Below are 21292 nucleotides of genomic sequence, written 5' to 3' on the forward strand. Positions count from 1 at the left end.
GTTGGATGCCTTGTATGAGCGTTGTAAGGGCAGCTGATAGAATGTGCAGTTTCACTGTAGCCCGATACTCCCGATCTCTCTGGAAAGGCATTTTAATAGTTCACGATCTAATCGTCATATCGGCCACCCCTACATCACGTGTTTGATCAATGGAGAGAAACGTACGTCACCACACATTTACGTCAAGACTGTGGGCATGTGCAGAACGAACACAGCCAGAAAATAATCATTGTTTACTTGGTACAATTTTTCCTTTGATCGGTTTATGAAAAGGTTTAAACTACCCCTCTGCAACCGATTGAAATTTCAATCGGTTTGGGCCTGTTTATTCTGATTGAGGTGTTTATATGGAGCATTTTCATTCTGCTTGGGCTTTTAAACTGATTTTAATCGGAATATTAGGCTCCATGTAAACCCAGCTATTGTTGCGTACCTCCCACTCCACCCCATCCCAAAGGTGCTCTTTTGGATTGAAATCTGGGGACTGTGCAGGCCATTGAATTAACCTCTTAGCACACACCCCTAGTGGTCAGCATGCCGGCGTGTCTAGATTGTTCAGCTCAGACATTCATTGCTTCTGCAACCAAAGTGAGTTGAAAACAGAAACACTTTGTTTTAGATTCATTAGTAGCCAATACACAACAACTATGCCGAATACAGAGTTTTGCAGCGCCACCATTGTTGCTCTGGTCGTTCATTTAACAAGCACCCCCTCCCTGCAGTCTCATCTGCAACTGCACCCCCCACCCATGACACAATGTACAGTATTGTCTATCTGGGCATTAAAAACATTCTTTCACTTCTCAAATCGTATTCCGTCATAGCAACATGATGATAAACCCAACAATAGCCCTAAGATATGCCAATACAGCAGTGAAAACGCTGCTCACTGAATAACGAAATTAACAAGACAAAGTTTTAAAAATTATACCATGTCATTCTACGGTCAATATCTGAATAAATATAAAACCGTACCATTGGTTTTATGCGTAGAGATGTCCCTTTTGAGACTGAGTGGTCATATATTGTCTTGGACAATCCGTTTGTGAAATATACACTCATTTGTGATGCCTGTGTACCTTCCAAAATAGCTGTGCGTAATACCACACGTGTTATATACGGCGTTGTTGCCCTTGTTAGTACAGTCTGGCTTGATTGACAATTCATTTATTCAGTGGGTGAGAGTATAAGCTTTCTAACGATGTATAACATGTTTAATTTTGCTTTTAGAATAAGGTTTTGTAGCTCAGCGTAACCGAAAGTTTTCTCATTGCATTCACTCTTTGGTAGCAGAAAGACACTGCACCTGACAAAACGTTATCAACGATTTTTTGTAATTTCTTTGACAATACTAATATTATTGAGGACTTCTGAGCATAGCTAAGCCATATGTTTGCTGATAGGCCTAGCTGACATAATTTTCTTGAGTAAGACCGAAGCGGAGAGAACTTTATCATTGATTTACTGTCGCTGTCTCTATCTACTGAACACAGATAAGATAAGAATAGGTTAGTGTTATTTTACAATGAGGATATTTCACACTGTAATGTCAGCGTTCGTTGGTAACTTAGCAGTTTTTGTGATGCATGCGACAGAGTTGGAACATTGCCAAAACGTGGTGGACGGTTGAAAATTGTTTTCGTGTCTTCCCATCCCAATACAAGAAAACATTACATACTGTAGGGTACAGAAATACATACAAGAGTTAATTATTACACATTTAGGTACCGCATTGTGTGACAATGTTTTTGCATTATTTTTAAATCTGATATCAATGTTTCATCATTAACCTTCATAAGGGGCTCATTTATATGCTTAAAATTTATATGCATATAATGGACAAAAAGCATTTTATCCATTTTTGGAGAGATTTTGGATATGTTTCTGGACCCCTATTTTAGACCATTGTACTGATGGAAAGCTTGTAATTCCCATTTGAAAATGATGAGTTTCTTAAGCCAAAACAGTTGATTTGTAGTGGTACAAAGAACTCCGGTGTTTCTGTTGCAGAGGAACATTTTACGGAAACATTGTACAACACAATTTGAGTTCGATTATGGACCGATCGTTTGTTTGGTGTCACACGTTTTAGTGTTTTTAAATTCTATTTTACGTTATTTTTTAACTTTGAGTCGGATCTCTTTGCTCCATCGAGTAAGAGCACATTGGCTCAATAGTTTGGTGAAGCTTCAAATAAAAGCCGGCGTCGCCATCGGAAGATTGTGTGAAAAATGAGAAAAACGGCAAAAAAATTGTGCAAACGACAAATCAGTGAGGCTGTGATAATAGCCATCTGTTTGCTTCTGTCGGGGGATATTCATCAGTGTCCTGGCCCAACTAGAACAACAGATAAAGCAAGCATCGCTGACAATTCCACCTGCAACTCTACCTCTACTCAGCTCCCCGGAGGATCCAGCGGTTATCCAGTGGCGTCTTATCACCAACCTGACGCAGTCCAAGGAGGTTGATCCAGGTGGGCATCCACAACCTAACTCGCCACGGGAAAACCGTCCTTGCCACTAGAGTCCTCACCCGGGGTCGTCGACAATGAACTCAACGCTGCCTTCTCCTAGTACACTAATCCTGGCCATCCTCTACTCCCCCTGAGCACACCAGAGGACCCGACAGCTGTCCAGGAACGTCGACCAACTGACTTGGTGATTCCGACTGGCGGTCATCCACCAGTGGACTCACCAACGGCAGAACCATCATCGCCGCGGAGTCTTGCTGTGACAACGAGAACATCTTCAACGGTTCCAACGAGCAACAACAGTGACTGTACGATCGTGAGTCCACACAACATCCAACCGAGTGACAAAGACTGTAGGAACACACCGCACAAACACGTGTACAATAAAAACAAGCGTGAGGTAGTAAACAGAGCAATCCAAAAGAACCGGAAGTGGAAAGTCTTTCAACCAACCAAACTGATGCAAAAGGAGATTCAATGGCAAAATCCAAATGATCTAGAATGTGTAGGCTTAAATATGATTCTATCGCCTCAGATGTCCGATACACTTGTAGTCATTTATCATGCCTTCTTCAAACATTTTATGATAAATTCAAGAAGGTATTATGTCAATGTGATTTCAAGAAAGAGGTCATTGTAATAGGTGACTTCAATTTTAATTGGGAAGACAAGTCTTCAAGGAAAAAGCTAAAGCAAATTACTGGTTTTAATTTGGCTCAAATGGTTAATGGTCCAACACGAATAGCAAACGGCACCAGTACTCAAATTGACCTAATATTTAGTAATAGACCCGAAAGGATTACAAAATCACACAATATGATAACTGGGCTGTCAGACCATAATATGGTGCTCATATCAAGTAAATTAACCTGCAGGTGGCTTACTACTCATGCTGGCAATAAGGAATTCTTTGGCATCCTGAAAAACACGCAAGAGTACTTCAAATCAGCCAAAAAATGAACTGGGACGATCTACTCCTTGAAAATGATTTAGAAATAACTAGTCAAAACTTTACAGAAAAATTACATTCTACAATCAATTAATTTTAAATTAAGATGAAACGTAAAAAGAAGGAACAGACTCCCCTGGGCGAACGATAATGTCCAAAAATTGCAACCAAAATGATCGTACTCTGGAGCCTTGGCATCTCTCAAGTCCTCAAGGGCTAAGGATGTCTGTGGTATGGACACACTCATGCTGAAAGAGGTCAATTCCTCAATAGTTAACCCACTAATGCATATCATTAATACTTCATTGGGTCAAGGGAGGTTTCCTAACTCATGGAAGCCTACTGTTGTGGCCCCTATACTCAAAGGTGGTGGCCCTCTTCTGACCTCCAACTACAGGCCCACCAGTATCTTACCCATAGTATCAAAGGTATTTGGAAAAACTGGTTGCCAAACAAATCATTGACCATCTCAACAATAGCTCCTTCCCACTGCACCCAATGCAATTTGGATTCAGGGCTAATCACTCACAGAAACAGCTACATGCTACTTCATAGAAAAAGTTAAGGCATCAATGGACAAAGGCGGGGTTGTGGGGGCCGCGTTCCTTGATTTACGGAAAGCATTCGATACCGTTAATCATAACGTCCTACTGCATAAACTACTCAACTTCAATTTTTCCACAGAGCTTTTTAACTTTACCAAATCCTACCTCTCATTCCGCTCCCAACTTGTCAAAATTGATAATTATAAATCTAACCCCCTATGTCTATCAACTGGTGTCCCGCAGGGCTCTATACTGGTCCAAATCCTGTTCTGCATGTACATTAATGATCTGCCTTCTGTGTGTGGACAATGTGATATCTTAATGTATGCTGATGATACAGTTATTTTTACTCACGGTAAAACTGCAGAAGAGGTTGCAATGAAGCTAACAGATGTTATGTTAAAGGTCACATCCTGGCTTAACCAATGTTGTTTGCAATTGAATGTGTCGAAAACCGTTTATATGTTTTTCTCCAAAGGCCACAGCGTAGATGTAGAGCAAGATATTCTCATCTCAGGCAAAAGACTACAAGTTGTCTCAGAATACAAATATTTAGGAGTACACATAGATTAAAACCTCAGCTTCAAAACCAACATTTAAAGGGTCTGTAATAAAGTAAAGTTCAGTTTGGAAAATTTCAGGTTTACCAGATACTTCCTATCAACTGAGGCAGCTAAGATATACTTCCACTCAATGGTTCTCTCCCACATCACCTATTGTCTGATAACTTGGTCTAATACACACTCAACAGCCTTTAAACCACTGGAATCATTATACAAACAAGCACTTAAAACTTTAGATAAGAAGCCATTCAGTTTTCATCATTGACATATTCTAAAGTATAATCTGCTTAGCTGGGAAAACCTCATCAAATACAAAAATGTCTGCCTAGTTTATAAGGTTATACATGATTTAGCTCCTCCGATGTCTGGCTTCATCAACTTCAAATCTACCACAAACAGAGCTACTAGATGTGCAGCTAGGGGGGACTGCATAATCCCACTCAGAAACTGCATTTAGCCTGGCCGTCTTTTCTTTCAGAGCATCACATCAATGGAATTCAGTACCACAATCAGAGAGTCCCCATCCTATTATTCATTTAAGTGTAATGTTAAGGAATGGCTTATTGAGTGTCAACACTGATGCTGTTTTCATTCACTTTTAATATGACTGTACTCATACTGTACCTGTATTATCTGCTATTGTAGTGTGTCTACTCATGTTATTTAACTGTATTTATATGCTTTTTATCACAATGTAGTATGTTTTTAACTATTGTACATATTGTATTTTTTTATTATTCTAGGATGCCTAACAACATCAGGCAAAGGGACTGCCGATGAAAACTAGCCTTTTGGCTAACTCGGGTACATTGATATTTGTTTAAATGTTGATTAAGTACATCGTCCCTTTTCAAATAAATAAATAAATAAATTTGGATAGATTTGGAGACGCTGGGTACGCTGTTTAGTTCTACATATCCACCCTTAGATTTTATGAACTTGTGGTCAAGGAGGTTTTGATCCAGGACATGTATAGTTTAACCTACTGTATATATGCAGTCTCTCAGTATTTCATTGCAAACTGAAAAAGAGAAAATTCATTTTTGATTTTTTTTGTCTAGACAATTGCATTTGCAGCACTTTATTTTTTATGAATATAAACTAAGTTAGTATTGTAGATTGTACAAATGTCTTGCTTCATTTAAGCCATTTTTCAATTCTCTGGTGTTCACTTCTGGAGTTATAAAGCTTTAAATAGGGTACCCCCTATTTAAAGCTTTATAAATGGGCAAGGATTGGCCAGATTTGGCATGTGCGCTGAGGGGTCTGTCATGTCAACTGAAATCACTGTCATGTTTTTGGAACCTGCTTGAGATTATGTATTTGTTGTGACATGGTGCATAATCCTGCTTGAAGAGTTTTTCCTGCATAGAAATGTCTTGGGTGGGCCACCTAAGAGTTTTTTCAAGCCAACTAAGGCATTTATTGGTACAATTTTATCGTGAATGATACTGCATTTCAAAATTTTTCCATTTTGAGTGCTTTCAAAGCTGACATGCAACCATAGACATGCTAAGGTAATTATCTCTCTTCCTGCAGATCTACCATCCTGTAGATTCTTACTCTAACCCTAACACAGCACACCTCATTGACAGCTAGAGAGCTTGTTGAGCTGCTTATTAGTTGAGTCAGGTTTGCCTAAATGTTTGAATTTTATTTTTATTGAATTTGTGTTTTTCAAATACCTTATAACGATTGTTCTGATAACTAATTTTATTGGGGGGTTTAGCAGAAATAACTGGCTGGCAATGTTGTCAATTAAGAATTGTCACATTTTTGATGCCCAGTTTAGGAGTGTATGCAAAGTGTGTTTGTATTTATTGTCACAAAATATAGATACTTTCCAAGGAATACAGAAGTAGCCTTCAGTTATAGTATGGTAAATGGCACCCTCTTCTGGTGAAATTTGCAATGCAGGACATAACACAATATAGCCCTGGCTTAGGTTATCTATTCTGAAATGCACTATTCAGATTTTACACTTACAAAAACTGGTTGCACTATCAAGGACATTCTCTGTCATGGACTAATATCAGTTTAAATGCTGATAAAAATATAGCTAATTTATTAACAGGACCTAGCTAAATCGAAACATGCGCCAGAGTTGTGTGAAACGTATGACCTAATGTACTACAACTTTCAGAAGACTACTGAAGAATTCCAGGGCATATCTGGCCAATTAGTGCGCAAATAAAGAGAACCATGTCAAAGCAAAAGCAGGTCCAATTATCTTATCACACATTTGTACGAGTTAGCTAGCAGATAGCAAACAGCTCCAATGACGTTCTACACTCTTAGAATGAAGTTACAGGCACTTCCTGGCATGATAATGTTTTGTAGAACAGCACAGAAAGAACAAAAATAAACTTTGTTACAAACTTGCTTCGTTTATTTTTTCTTTTTCGTATGCATCGGCTTGCAGTAATATATTGGAATTAGAATATTTTTAACATACACTAGCGTTCATAAAGATTAGAAGTGGTCAGGAGCTTGTAGAAAGGATACATCCTAGCTAGGCTATTTTTTTTACTTTGCAGTAAAACACATTTAATAGCGGATAACAATTTTTTTAGATGTAACAATCAACGTATTAATCATATTACTTGCAATCATATCTCTCTCAAGGCTAACAAACAAAGAAAAGCTGATGATTTAACAAAAAGCATCTTATTTTAACAACAATGAAACTACTTAACGGTCTTATCACAAACAATGTGAACCCATGTAACATTTTTATCAAGTGTTTTTTTCTAACTTTAGAAAAGAAAAAAAAGCTGTTATATACTACCACAAGAGGGAGCCAGTGCAGAAAAATACAAGATGAAATACCTAAGAAAAGTTCAAACCCTTGGACTCCCCTGGAAAAGTTTTCGGCCGTTCTTCACTATCTTCATTTTTTTTTTTTAATACAGTTTTTTACATGGTAATTAAGACAAAGCCCCAAGTACAACATACCAGTTTTATCAGAAGTCTCTTGACAACCCAAATCTACCAAAAACTTCTACTTCTATGAGTTAGATGATCAGAAATAGCAGTTCAAAGCAAAAAATTTCATTTACGTTTTATGAAAAAATGTTTTTTGTAATGTATTTCCAAAAATAAATGTCTCACCACAATACAATTAAAGTCCAGGGTGTATGTAGTACCCACACCAAATCATGTCAATTGAATTTGCCCATTGCTTTACAATGTGGCATTATGTACATGAAGAGCCTGTCACCTGAGCCTTGCACCAGATAGGACACTAGACCTAAAAGTGTTGATAGAAATAGGTTTATATTCCAAAAGCACATTTGAAATACAATGTGTGTGTGTGTGTGTATATATATGTGTATATATGTGTGTATATATATATAATGTGTGTGTGTATGTGTATATATATATATATATATATATATATATATGGCGTCTTCCAGGTTCATGAAGTTAAATATGCGGATATAAAGCTTTGTTGTTTGTTGAATATTTTGACTGCAACACGTTACATTTAGAGAAGCATTGTTGTGGTTAGGGGTGTGATATTTTTTAAATTCTGAAAATGTAGCGTAGTTATGTAGGCTAGATTACAATGACACAGCCGACTACCTTCCCAATACCAATCGCTAAATGCAGCTTTCTTGCAACGGCATGCCAATTTGCAATTGAAAATCCTGTTTTATAAATGTTTGATGCCTGTCTGTTGTGAATACTAGGTGGTTGCTAGGGTCCTATTTTGGGTTGCTAAGGTCTTACTCAGTGTTGCTGCAGTTTTACAAGATGTTGCCCAGGGTGTTACTAGATTGCAAAGGTGTTTCTGTGTTGTAGCTATGGTCTCAATAGGTGTTGCTTCTTGAAGGTGGTAGCTAGGGTGTTATAAGATGGTTGCTAGGGCAATACTAGGTAACTAGATGGTTGCTTGGGTATTACGAGATGATTGCTTGGTGATTGCTAGGCATTTGTAGCAGTCAATCGGAGAGGTTTGTTGATGAACGTATTTGCACAATGCAAGGCAATTGGTGGAATGAAATGACATGGAATTGCCAGAGTACATTGGGTCATCAGCAGCTGCAGGGGCCAGTATACAGCTGCTATCACTTGTAATGAGCATTGAGCTGAAGGAAAATTTCCATTTTATTTTATATTTAATGGACAATAAAGTTTTCTATTCTGTTCTAGAGGGCATTGTGCCATCACAAGGGTCAGCATTCATTTCAATGGGATCTTTTGGGGATAAAAATTTAAATATCTCAAAAAACAAAAGAAGCACACTAGAGTATAAAAAGCTGAACATTTTGATATATAATATGTCTAACTAGTCTAAAAAGTAGGGGACTTTGTGTTACTTTACAATTTCTTGTTCTGGCATTTTAAAAGTTTTGAAAAACAAACTTTCGTACTTCTAGAATGTTTGGTAGATTCTCACCACATTTGGTATGTGTCATGTACAGCTTGTCCCTGGGTTAAATTTTGACATCTCAAAAGACAGTCACTGGACTAATTTCAATTTATTCAAAAATGGCTGATCGTGCCCAAAATATTTGTATGCCCACAAACTTTCGCAGATTGTGGCGGTACTTCAGTAGATGGTATACAGCCATATTGTGGACAAGCATGCACAGGCTCTGTGTTATGTTGCAACATGGCCTGAAGGGGGTGCTTTTTGCAAAATGCTAATTTGCATAACCTTCATAAGGCTAAATTCACACTCATTCACACTCTGTTAGTAGCTGCGAGCAGGCCATAAAACCTCCCTCCTCCCCCCATCCTCAACACACACACAACTGCATTGTGCAGTTCATGAGCCTTAACATGTACCTACATTCTGTATTCTACAAGTATAATGGCCTTGTAAAGTGTTTCATCCACCATTTCAAGAACTACATTGGTAAATTGGACTTTTTTTTGGTTTAAAAAAAAAAAACATTCCTGATCCCCTGGAATCCATCAAACCAACAATATTGCCATCACTATATTTGTTAGACTTTCACATTTCATAGAACACTTCCATGTAAAGATGATCTCCATCAAAAAAGTGATCTTTACCTGGCAGTGTTTCATACAATGTTATAGTGTAATGAATATAGAAATGGTTGTTTTGATGTATTCCAGGGGTCAAGGATGTTTTTTTGTTTTGTTTTTTACCTCAAAGTCAACTTACAGTTTTTGCAGTAATTTGTGAAGTTACAGCATATGATGCATGCTTTCCATCAAATGAAATTGTTTCCAAGTTAATCTGCTTAATAAATAGCTGCAGTTAAATTTCATTCCCATTCATATGCTGTAACTCCACAAATCACAGCACAAACTGAGTTGACTTGTTTTCACTTTATATGCAGGCCAGTGTCTATTAGATAAACAGCAACATCCAAAAGGGCAATATGATCATTTCTTTCATCAGGGCAACACTGCTGGGCAGCAGTCCATATTATGGTCCTGATTGTACATGTGTCAAAGCTTTATTGAATAAATGCACTACTCATAGCAACACTATCATAACTTCACTTCTATGTCTTAAAGGAAAAGGAAGTCATTTCGATCCTCCAGCGAGTCAACCCTCGCAAAGCGCCCGGGCCAGATGGGCTCAAGGGAAGGGTCTTGAAAGAATGTGCCATCAAACTGGGACCCATCTTTACCCAGCTATTCTAGATGTTCTTCAATACCAGTTTTGTCCCCCAGGCCTGGAAAATGGCAACCATTGCCCTAGTGCCTAAAACCACACACAAAATCGCTTAATGATTTTAGACCCATCGCCCTCACACCACTATTAAGTAAATGCATGGAGCGTCTAGTGAGCAAGGAACTCATATCGCAAAGAGCTAAGCTCACGAACCCCATGCAGTTTGCCTAACGAGCCAGCCGAGGTGTGGAGGACGCCACTCTCACTCTCCTGGACAAAGTACATGGTCATCTAGACAAGGCCAACACTTATGTCCGTGTACTTTTTATGGATTTCTCCTCTGCTTTTAACATGGTCCAGCCTCGTCTTCTCTTGAGACGCCTGTGTGACTTGAACGTCAGCAGCAGCCTTGTCCTGTGGAACAGAGAGTTCCTGAGAGAGGCCCCAACGAGTCTGTATTAATAACACCTTCTCCGACTGCCTTGTGCTGCCTGTGCGTTCCACAGGGGTGCGTTTTATCTCCCCACCTGTTCTCCATATATACAAATGAGGTAAAATACAACAGCAAAGACATCTCACTCATAAAGTATGTTGATGACATGGCCCTGGTTGCCTGCCTGCAGGATATCAACAGCCCTTCCTATTCTCAGCACATCGACCACCTTGCCACCTGGTTTGATGGCTGCTTCCTTGACCTTAATGTCAGTAAGACCAAGGAGCTGTGTCTGGGAGGTAGGATGGGAGCAGGCAGCATAGTCTTCAAGCCTGCTATCATGAAGGGGCAGGAAGTGGAGCAGGTCACTCACTTTAAATATCTTGGAACAATCATTGACAATAACCTCACCTTTCAGATCAATGCAGACTATATTTACAAAAAGACAAGGCAGCAGCTCTCTTCTCAGGAAACTGAGGTGCTTCAATGCCAGCAAACACCATGGTCTACAGGTCACTGAGTGTTCTCACCTCTAACATGTTCTCACCTTTAACATTGTCTCCTGGTATGGGAACCTCTCAGTTAGACACCGGAACAAGCTGACCCAGGTGGTCAACCAGGCCAGCAAGATCATTGGAGACAAACAATTACAATTCTAGAACCTATACAACCAGTCCATAACCAAAAAGACAACCCAGGTCTACAATGACCCCAACCACCCCCCTTCACTCTTCATTCCAACTGTTGCCATCTGGCAGGAGACTTGTGGTCCCACTAGCCAAGAAAAAATGGGTACAAGAAGTCCTTTGTGCCCTCTGCTGTGGCCATTTTAAGCAGAGACATAATAAAATAACCCCCCCCCCCCCACTGCCCATGAGCATTGCTGCTGCTGAAAATGTATTATGTATTTTAGCTGTTTTTTACTGTCTGCTTTACACTGTGTTGCCAGAATGCCAAAGGCAAATTTCCATTTCATGTAAATGTAATAGACAATAAAGTTTTCTTAAGCAATTAAAAGGCCATGCCACCAAATATTAACAAAATGTATGTAAACTTTTGACAAACTGATATTGTACATAAAAGCTGAAATAAATCTGTCTCTTAGTTATTATTTTGAAATTACCTCTTATTGAAATAAGTCAATTAGGGTATCTACTTTAACACAGGAAATGTATGGTAACATATTCCATTCCATGTGTGGAGTTATGAAAAATGAAGTTTGAATGTCTTTAGCCTCGGTGTATGTAAACTTTTGGCCTCAACTGTATCTAGCTAGTCTAGCAGGCTAGCCACAACTTCTGACTAGTTTAAATCCTAGAGTGAAGAAGTGTGCACTCTCAGCCATTATTGCTATGTAGCTAGCTACTACTAGCTAGGCTACTGTTGAGTAAAGGAGATAGACAAGTGACTTCCAAAATAAATAGAAATGTGATCGGTAACTCAGTGATTTGATTGTAGTCTAATGGGTGCTTTTTAAAGCCGTAAATGACCTCCCTACGATTCCTAGCTAATCCTAGCCAACATGACCCTGATCTCAAGTAAAATGCATCATTGTGAGATGCGATTGCTGACAGGAACAGCAAGCTAGTATAATTAATTTGATTTATCTGCTTGCACTGTCTTTAATGCCTGTTTGGTGCATAAGAGAAAGAAAAAGATTTAATCAATATTAAGTTTTATTTTTTATTCAAATGAAACATGCAATGTGCTTTATATATATATTTTTATATTCAGTCTATCACAACACAGAGTGCTTACTGAGCACATTGAACTATGAGTTAGCCAAGACATAATAAATAAATGGGCAAAGTGCAAAAATGGTGTAAACTTTTGATAAATGGCTTATGTATCATTTTATATTCATGTAATTGTCATATTTGTTATGTTTATCATCTTCATAATCAACACTTCACCTCAGCACCATGGCATCATTTGAAACATAATTCAAGAGCAATTTAAATATAGCTATTCTCATTATTTTATTTATGTTGGCTTATTTGTTTTTCTTATGTTGTCATCATCCGCACCATCATCATACAAAGACAGAAATACTACCACTAATAACATTTTTAATGATAGTAGGCTAGTAGCAATATCCAGTGTTGAGGAGTAGTGAACTACATGTAATTAAACTAGTAGTTTAACTGCATTTTGCAGTAGCTTGCTGGTAGTTCAACTACATTCATATTTCCATAGTGATTCAAGTAGTTAAATTACTTTTTTGCCTTTTTTTGGGCCACCAGAGAACATTCCTCCAAAAGGCTAGGTCTTCATCGTGGTGATCACCTGCAAACTTCATTTTGAATTTTTTATGCTTGTCTTGGAGTAGGGGCTTCAAGGCCATGGTGATGTAGATACTTTGGTACCTGATGCCTCCAACTCCTTCACCAGTTCCTTTGTTGTTTTGGGGTTCAGTTGAACCTTTCGGACCAAAGTTTGTTCAGCCCTGGGAGTTAATTTGTGCCTTCTTCCTGAACGATGCAGTGTCTGTATGGTCTGAAGATTTTTATATTTGCATACAATGGTTTGTACAAATGCATCAGTTGTTATGAAATTGCTCCTAAGGAGGAACCACACTTGTGGAGGTCCCCAATTTTTTTTCTGAGGCCTTCGCTGAGTTGCTTGGATTTTCCCATGGCATCAAGGGGAAAAAGGCAGTGGCTCTAAAGGTAGGCCCTTATATGCAGCCACAGGTGCCAATTAACTCCTAATTATGATAATTGCCCAATCATAAGCTTCTAAAAAGTAATTATATCAATTTGTGACTGTTTAAAGAGACAGTCAACTTGGTGTATGTAAACATTTGACCCACTGGATTTCTGATATAGCGAATTAAAGCTGAAATAAATCTGTCTCTAATTGATTGTTCTCAATAGAGGTAATTTTAAAACAAAATAGATGCCCTAATTGATTTGCCAAAAGAAATGTATGGTAACATGAAATGTGCAGATTTGTGGAAAAACTCAGTTTCTGAATATCTTTAGCCTAGGTGTATGTAAACTTTTGGCCTCAACTGTAGTTGTTAGAGATCTAAAAAGACTTAACTTGATATGAACCCATAATATTAGTATGTACAAGATGCCAACGGAATTTACTTTATAACTGTTAGCTAACATTATCTAGCTGTAAAACTAGTTAGACTAGTCTATTTGCGAAATACCGTGTTGTCAGACTATTTACTCTAAGGGGCGACATCATCTATAACCTGTTAGCTACACGTAACTTGAGCTGCTCAGAAATATTACTTACTTCAAGGCATTTGAAACTTTTAGCACAAAGTAAAAACACCAAGGCAACAGTTGCTAGTTAGCTAAGCTAGCAAAATTCATATTAGTTACCTAACAAGTAGATAGCGAGTTATTTAGGTCTACCCACAGTTCTGTAAATGTGGCCTGGAAGAAAATTAAGATACAGATAGGGCCCATCACGTGATGAAGCTGTGAAGCTACTATGGTTGTCTCAAGACCTTGTTACGAATCCCTTCTCAACCAATCAGAGATCAGTGCACCCAGAATAGTGATATTTAGAGGTCCAAGCAGCGAAGCTGGTGGAACCCTATTGTATCTGTTAGGATTATTATTATTAGGGGTCCAAGCAGCGAAGCTGGTGGAACCCTATTGTATTTGTTAGGATTATTAGGGGTCCAAGCAGCGAAGCTGGTGGAACCCTATTGTATCTGTTCGGATTATTATTATTATTATTATTAGGGGTCCAAGCAGCGAAGCTGAGAGAAATCGTATTCTCAATTTAATCTCTAAATTGACTGTAAGTTTGGTGTTGTAACTAGGTAGCTGTTTCGTGGGTGACTTAGTTAACGCACTCGTCTTAACTATTGCTTGTATTTTTGCATAGACTGCGTTGTTGCTGTTCTTGTTTGTGTTAGTGTTAATCAGTTTAACCTACAGGGTCCAAGTTGAACTATGCGGTTGTTCCCTGCACTTGGAACGGTACTTCTCTCTAGGGTTTTCGACACACTTGTTCCTGGTTATGGTGATACATTTTGTTGTACGTCGCTCTGGATAAGAGCGTCTGCCAAATGCCTGTAATGTAATGTAATATTCCGTAGCAACAAGATAAACCCGACATTAGCTCTAAAATATGCCAATACAGCAGTGAAAACGCTGCTCACTGAATAACGAAATAAACGAGACAAAGTTTTTTTTAATTATACCATCTCATTCTACAGTCAGTATCTGGGACTAAACATTGAATAAATATACAATCTTGCCATTGGTTTTATGCGTAGAGATGTCCCTTTTGCGACTGAGTGGTCATATATTGTCTTGGACAATCCGTTTGTGATTCCTGTTGCTTACGGCGTTGTCGCCGTTTTTAGTACAATTTGGCTTGATTGACAGTTCATTTATTCAGTAGGTGAGAGTATAAGCTTTCTAATGATGTATATCATGTCTGATTTTTCATTTGGAATAGCGTTTTATAGTTCAGCGTAATGGAATATTTTCTTATCGCGTTCACTTGCGCATTCACTGTGGCGTAGCATTAAAGACGATGCACCTAACGAAACGTTGTCAACGATTTTCATCATTTCTTGGAGAGTACTATTATTATTGAGGACTTCGGGGCATAACTAAGCCATTTCTTTGCTGATAGACCTATCTGACATCGTTTTCTGACGCAAAACAGAAGCCGATAGGACTTTGTCATTGATTTTCTATACTACTATGTCTCTATACTACTAAACACAGATAAAATGTCATGTTGCTATGTAAGTATTACTGCTCAAAATATTTCGGTTATATACGTTATTTTTGAAATTGAGTGTCTTTAAATAGGTTAGTGGTATTATATAATGTGGATATTTTACACTGCAATGTAAGCGTTAGTGTAATAGTTTTTGTGACCCATGGAACAGTGATGACCAGAGTGTTGGAACGTTGCTAAAACGTGGTGGACGGTTGAAAATTATTTTCGTTCCATCTCCATCCGTCATTATGCTGAGAAATAGCTAAACCATTTTAATTGATATTAATTGAGTTTCTCTGCAAACGCGCGAAAACATGCTGGTATAATAAAACAATGACGGTAAATATAGCCTATATATGTAGTCCGCTTCGTTCCGTTACCATAATATAACAAACTTTCTTGTGTTTACAGCTGCAGTTTCTCGCTGCAATTACTATTGAATATAAACAAAAGATGCAAATGCTGTAGTCTGCCAATGTCTAAATAAAGAATAAGGTATTCTTCGCGCAGCACGCATGCTAGCAGGGATGTCGAGTTGATATTTCGTTTTTTGTTTCGTTTTTTTTAATGTCGTATTTATTAGGCTATAAGAAATATGTATTATTATCCTATCTGTCTCTGAGGCGCTCTGAAATGTGCATTCTCTGCTAAACTGAGAAATGGATTGGAATATGTGTCTGACATAGTGTTGCACGGTATTCCGAAACTTCAGCACTTTTTCGGTACTTAAAAAAAAAAAAAGAAACGGTTCGGTATTAGAATTTTTCGACGTTCGGTAGTTTTGTGTCAAATGTTAAACCCAGGGAAATGTGTCTCCCGCATTACTGATTGAGAGGATGAAAAGTGTAATTTGTCAGAATCTTCGCTAGATGGCAGTAGCAACTAAGGTTGCCAAGTGAGGTGACGTTGCGCTTGCGCACTCACTCGTTGATAGAGCGTAAGCTTCGACTCAGTTCACTTCAGTAGCAATAGGTGTTCTAATTTGGAAATATTTTATTATAGGAAGATGCTGTATTGTTATTAAAATATGCTGCTCTTTAGATCTGTTTAAAAGTGAAAGACCTGTTTAAAAATTATTTAGTTTACAGTTGTTAAATTTTTGAAATATATTTAATATATTTTTCTATTGTTTAGTGTTGTAACACAATAGGCCTATGCTTATTGATATGTTGAACAGGCTTCAACTTAAAGGTTGTTAATGAACCAGGTTGTTAATAAACCATGAATTCGAAATTGAGGTCAATCCTTGTGGACATTACGTTTCTGATCTATTAAGGTAATTTCAGTATCGTTAGGTACCGAGTATCGAATTAGCATCGTTTAAGTTTCAAGTATCATTTCAATATTGAGTATCGTGATACTAAACCTGGTATCAGTATCAAGGTCAAAATTTTGGTATCCTGACAACACTAGTGTGATGCCTTTTAGTTGCGGCGCAGAAACACTGCAGCTGTGCATACACGCCGGGCCATCTAAGTGTTACGACATGCCATCTAAGTGTTACAACATAGTAAAGGCCTTTACAGGAAGCGGCCAGGACACAACCATGGCGACGCAACTAAGTCATCTCTTCGCACAAAATTGGCCATAAGTCATCAATATTTTATACAATCATCATGATGTTCAGTAGATATGTTTGGGTGAAGGCATATGATCATGAGGACAAAGCCATTTTAAAATTTCTCCATAGGGGGTGCGATGGTGCCAATGCTTGGACCCCTCCCAACTCCACTTGCAGCTTTAATTATTATTATTATTATTCTTATTATTTTTCTCCCCTAAAAGTGTCTGAGGCTCAGCAACCATAAGTCCTAGTGCAACCAAATTTGGTAGGTGGGTTCCTATGGCCCCCCACTACTCAGGCATTACAAATAACCCATGTCGGCCAGATGGTGGCGCTATAACAAAGGGTCATATTTAAAAGGTCATAACTTCCACACTGTAAGTCAGATCAACACAAAACTTCATCGACCGATGCATGTGAATGTGCTCTACAACTTTGCTATTGGGACTACATATGTCCGCCATATTGTTTGCCTGCCATTTGGACTCTTTTATTAGGTGGGGTGCGGAAGAGCTGTGGCTCCAAATCTAAACGGTTGCGACATCTAGTAAACTTCTTTACGGCAAGTGACATCCATGGCGATGCAAGTAATCCGACACCGTAGGGTCTAGTTTTTATCAGTGAGGGGAGGCTCTGAACGTTGGGGAAGCAATGGAAGACAGTGCCAGCCAGAGTGCATGCTAGGCTATTAAAGGTTTGTTAGTAAAAGCTTTTTGAGAGGATGAATAATTACTTTTCTTTCACATGGATCCATTTGAAGACAGTATCGGGTGAGTTCGTTAAGTCTTTAAATCTGTCATTATGGTGAGAAATAGCTAAACCATTTTATTGGTAGGTTTTGAGTTTCTGTGCAAACGCACAAAAACACACTGGTATAATAAAACAATTATGGCAATACATGTATAGTCCGCTTCGTTCCGTTGCTACCATAACATAACAGACTATCTTGTGTCTACAGCTGCAGTTTCTCGCTGCAATTTCTAATATTAAATATAAACAAAAGACGCAATTTATGCTGTAAATCGTATTCTCAATTTAATATCTAAATTGACTGTAAGCTTAGGGTTGTAACTAGGTAGTTGTTTCGTAGGTGACTTAACTCGTCTTAACTATTGCTTGTATTTTTGCATAGACTGCGTTGTTGCTGTTATTGTTTGTGTTAGTGTTAATCAGTTTAACATACAGGGTCCAAGTTGAACTATGCGGTTGTTCCCTGCACTCGGAACGGTAGGCTACTGCCCTCTAGGGTTTTCGACACACTTGTTCCTGGTTATGGTTAAACACTTTGTTGTACATCGCTCTGGATAGGAGCGTCTGCCAAATGCCTGTAATGTAATGCAATATTCCGTAGCAACAAGATAAACCCGACATTAGCCCTAAAATATGCCAATACAGCAGTGAAAACGCTCACTGAATAACGAAATAAGCGAGACTAACTTTTAAAAAAATTATACCATGTTATTCTACAGTCAATATCTGGGACTAAACATTTAATAAATATACAATCTTACCATTGGTTTTACGCATAGATGTCCTTTTTGCGAATGAGTGGTCATATATTTTCTTGGACAATCCGTTTGTGAAAAATACGCGCATCTGTGACGCCTGGGTCGGCTATCTTCATAAATAGCTGTCCGTAATACCACACTTGTTGCTTACGGCGTTGTCGCCCTTTTTAGTGCAATTTGGCTTGATTGACAACTCATTTATTCCGTAGGTGAGAGTATAAGCTTTCTAACGATGTATTAACATGTCTGATTTTGCTTTTGGAATAGCGTTTAATAGGTCAGCGTAACCGAAAATTTTCTTATCTGCCAATGTCTAAATAAATAAAACGGTAGGCTGCTCTGCGGCCAGCACGCAGGTCGCGAGTTGATATTTCGTCTTTTGTTTCGTTTTTTCTCAATGTCGTATTTCTTATTTGAAATGCGTATTTATGTGTTATTATTCTATCTGTCTCTGAGGCGCTCTGAAATGTGCATTCTCTGCTAAGCTGAGCAATGGATTGGAATATGTGTCTGACGTAGTGTTACACCGTATACCGAAACTTCAGCACTTTTTCGGTCCTTAAAAAAGAAACTGTTCGGTATTAGAATATTCTGACGTTCGGTAGTTTTGAGTCAAATGTAAAAGCCAGGGAAATTTGTCTCCTGTGTTACTGATTGAGAGGATGAAAAGTGTCATTTGTCAGAATCTTCGCTAGATGGCAGTAGCAACTAAGGTTGCCAAGTGAGGTGACGTGTGCTTGTGCCTTCACTTTGCTGATACAGCGCAGGCTTCGACTCAGTTCACTTCAGTAGCAATAGGTGTTCCAATTTGGAAATATTTGATTATAGATAGATGCTGTATTGTTATAAAAATGCTGTTTTTAAATCTATTTAAAGGTGAAAGACCTGTTTTAAAGATTATTTAGTTTACAACTGTTTAATTTTTGAAATATATTTAATATATTATTCTATTGTTTAGTGTTGTAACACTATAGGCCTATGCTTATTAATATGTTGAAGAGGCTTCAACTTAAAGGTTGTTAATGAACCATGAATTCGAAAATGAGGTCAACCCTTGTGGACATTACGTTTCTGATCTATTAAGGTAATTTCAGTATCGTTAGGTACCGAGTATCGAATCAGCATCGTTTAAGTTTCAAGTATCATTTCAGTATTGAGTATCGTGATACTAAACCTGGTATCAGTATCAAAGTCAAAATTTTGGTATCGTGACAACACTAGTGTGGCTCCTTTTTTAGTTGCGGCGCAGAAACACTGCAGCTGTACATACACGCCGGGCCATCTAAGTGTTACGACATTGTAAAGGCCTTTACGGGAAGCGGCCAGGACACATCCATGGTGATGCAACTAAGTCATCAGACAGCATGTCCTAGCACAAATTTGGCCATAAGTCATCAATATTTTACTACGTCAGACACAAATTCCAATCCATTGCTCATCATGATATTCAGTAGATATGTTGGGTGAAGGTATATGGTCGTGAGGACAAAGCCATTTTAAAATTTCTCTATAGGGGGCGCAATAGTGCCAATGCTTGGACCCCTCCCAACGCCGCTTGCGGCTTTAATTGGTCATATTTTTTCTATTCTGTTCAACCTAGACAATGTTTTGATCCAGGACAATTTGAGAATGTTATTGCCTGTTTCTATTGATTACCACAATGTGAACCTTTGGCACATAATTTGCTCTGGGGCAAGTTCAATGAATTTCTACTACACTCATAGGAAATACATGGCAGACTCATCAATAATTCTATTTTTGGGCTATCTTGAGGTGGTGCCATATGCGGAAATATCAAGTTGAATAGAATTGAATGGAACCATGTGACCATGTTTCCGTTCTAGTTCTTGTACAGTTCATTGGGTGCAGACCACTGCTGATGGAGTGCAGTTCAGAATAGGCCAACCCTAGGTTTTCGGTGATTGACCTAGCTAGTCTCTTTTGGCCATCCTCACGTGTTAAGGAGTGAAAACTGGCTGGTTCTGATCAGTTGGTTCACCCCTAATATTAAATTCAGAAAAATAATGTACAATGGTGTGATATAGTTTTTAACAATTTATGGTATATACTGTCTTCAGGAAAGAAGCTGTCTGATGTGGAGAGAGTCACATCCCTCAAGGTCTACAACTGGTTCGCCAACAGACGGAAGGAAATAAAGAGAAGAGCCAATATTGGTAATGTATCAGCCCAGGGTGGTGGGGGCGGTAGTTTGTTTCTGTTTGACTGTTGCACGTGGGGGTTGAGCCCTTTCCACACACATTTTGTTATGGAGTGAATTTAGTGCCAATATTATTTACATGTGTTTCACAACTCACGCGTGTTTTGTGCACCACAAAACACAATTCACACGTGTTTTACGCATTGTAAAACTACAAATCCTGTTTTACAAATCTCAAACTATAAATTGCAAAATACAAATCTCAAGCTGTGGACACACAAAACATGTTTTACGCATCACAGAACTGCAAATCCTTTTTTACAAATCTCACTACAAATTGCAAAATACAAATCTCAAGCTGTGGACACAAAAACACAAATCATTTTGGCACTATTTTCCCGTGTAGTAATGGAAAAAAATCCACACGTGCATGCACCAATCAGAGTTATGGTACCTACAGCCAATCAGAGGAATAGGAGGTCACAACCAATCAGTGAGCAGCAAGGAATAGCCTTTTGCGGCCCATACTCTCTTGGATTTGACATTGCGGCTCAGACTCATCGTCCGCGGTGCACCTGTGCGAAGTCAGAAAATGCAGACATCCCATTTAGTAATGATTTCATTATGGCATGTGCTATTTACAGCTGCTCTGATTGACCATAAAATAATCCTCCTCTGAAGTTTTTTCGGTAGCCAAGTCATCTTTACTATTTCCTTTAGCCTACTTAAGCAAATAATTAGTTGGCAGAAAGCGTAATTAGCTAACGCTTATTTGCTATATTGGGTAGTCCAGTATACTAAA

General features: G+C 38.4%; 1 protein-coding gene across 2 annotated transcripts in view; it reads left to right on the top strand.

Moving 5' to 3' along the window:
• hmbox1b (homeobox containing 1 b) overlaps positions 1-21292 on the top strand; it is a 194803-nt gene that overhangs the window by 99324 nt on the left and 74187 nt on the right. For both annotated transcript variants that reach the window (XM_035421490.1, XM_035421491.1), the window contains exon 7: positions 20411-20506. In XM_035421490.1, the coding sequence (XP_035277381.1) occupies positions 20411-20506 (96 nt within the window). The remainder of the gene's footprint in view (positions 1-20410; positions 20507-21292) is intronic.

This window comes from Anguilla anguilla, chromosome 6 (assembly GCF_013347855.1).
Source record: "Anguilla anguilla isolate fAngAng1 chromosome 6, fAngAng1.pri, whole genome shotgun sequence".
Taxonomy (NCBI): domain Eukaryota; kingdom Metazoa; phylum Chordata; class Actinopteri; order Anguilliformes; family Anguillidae; genus Anguilla; species Anguilla anguilla.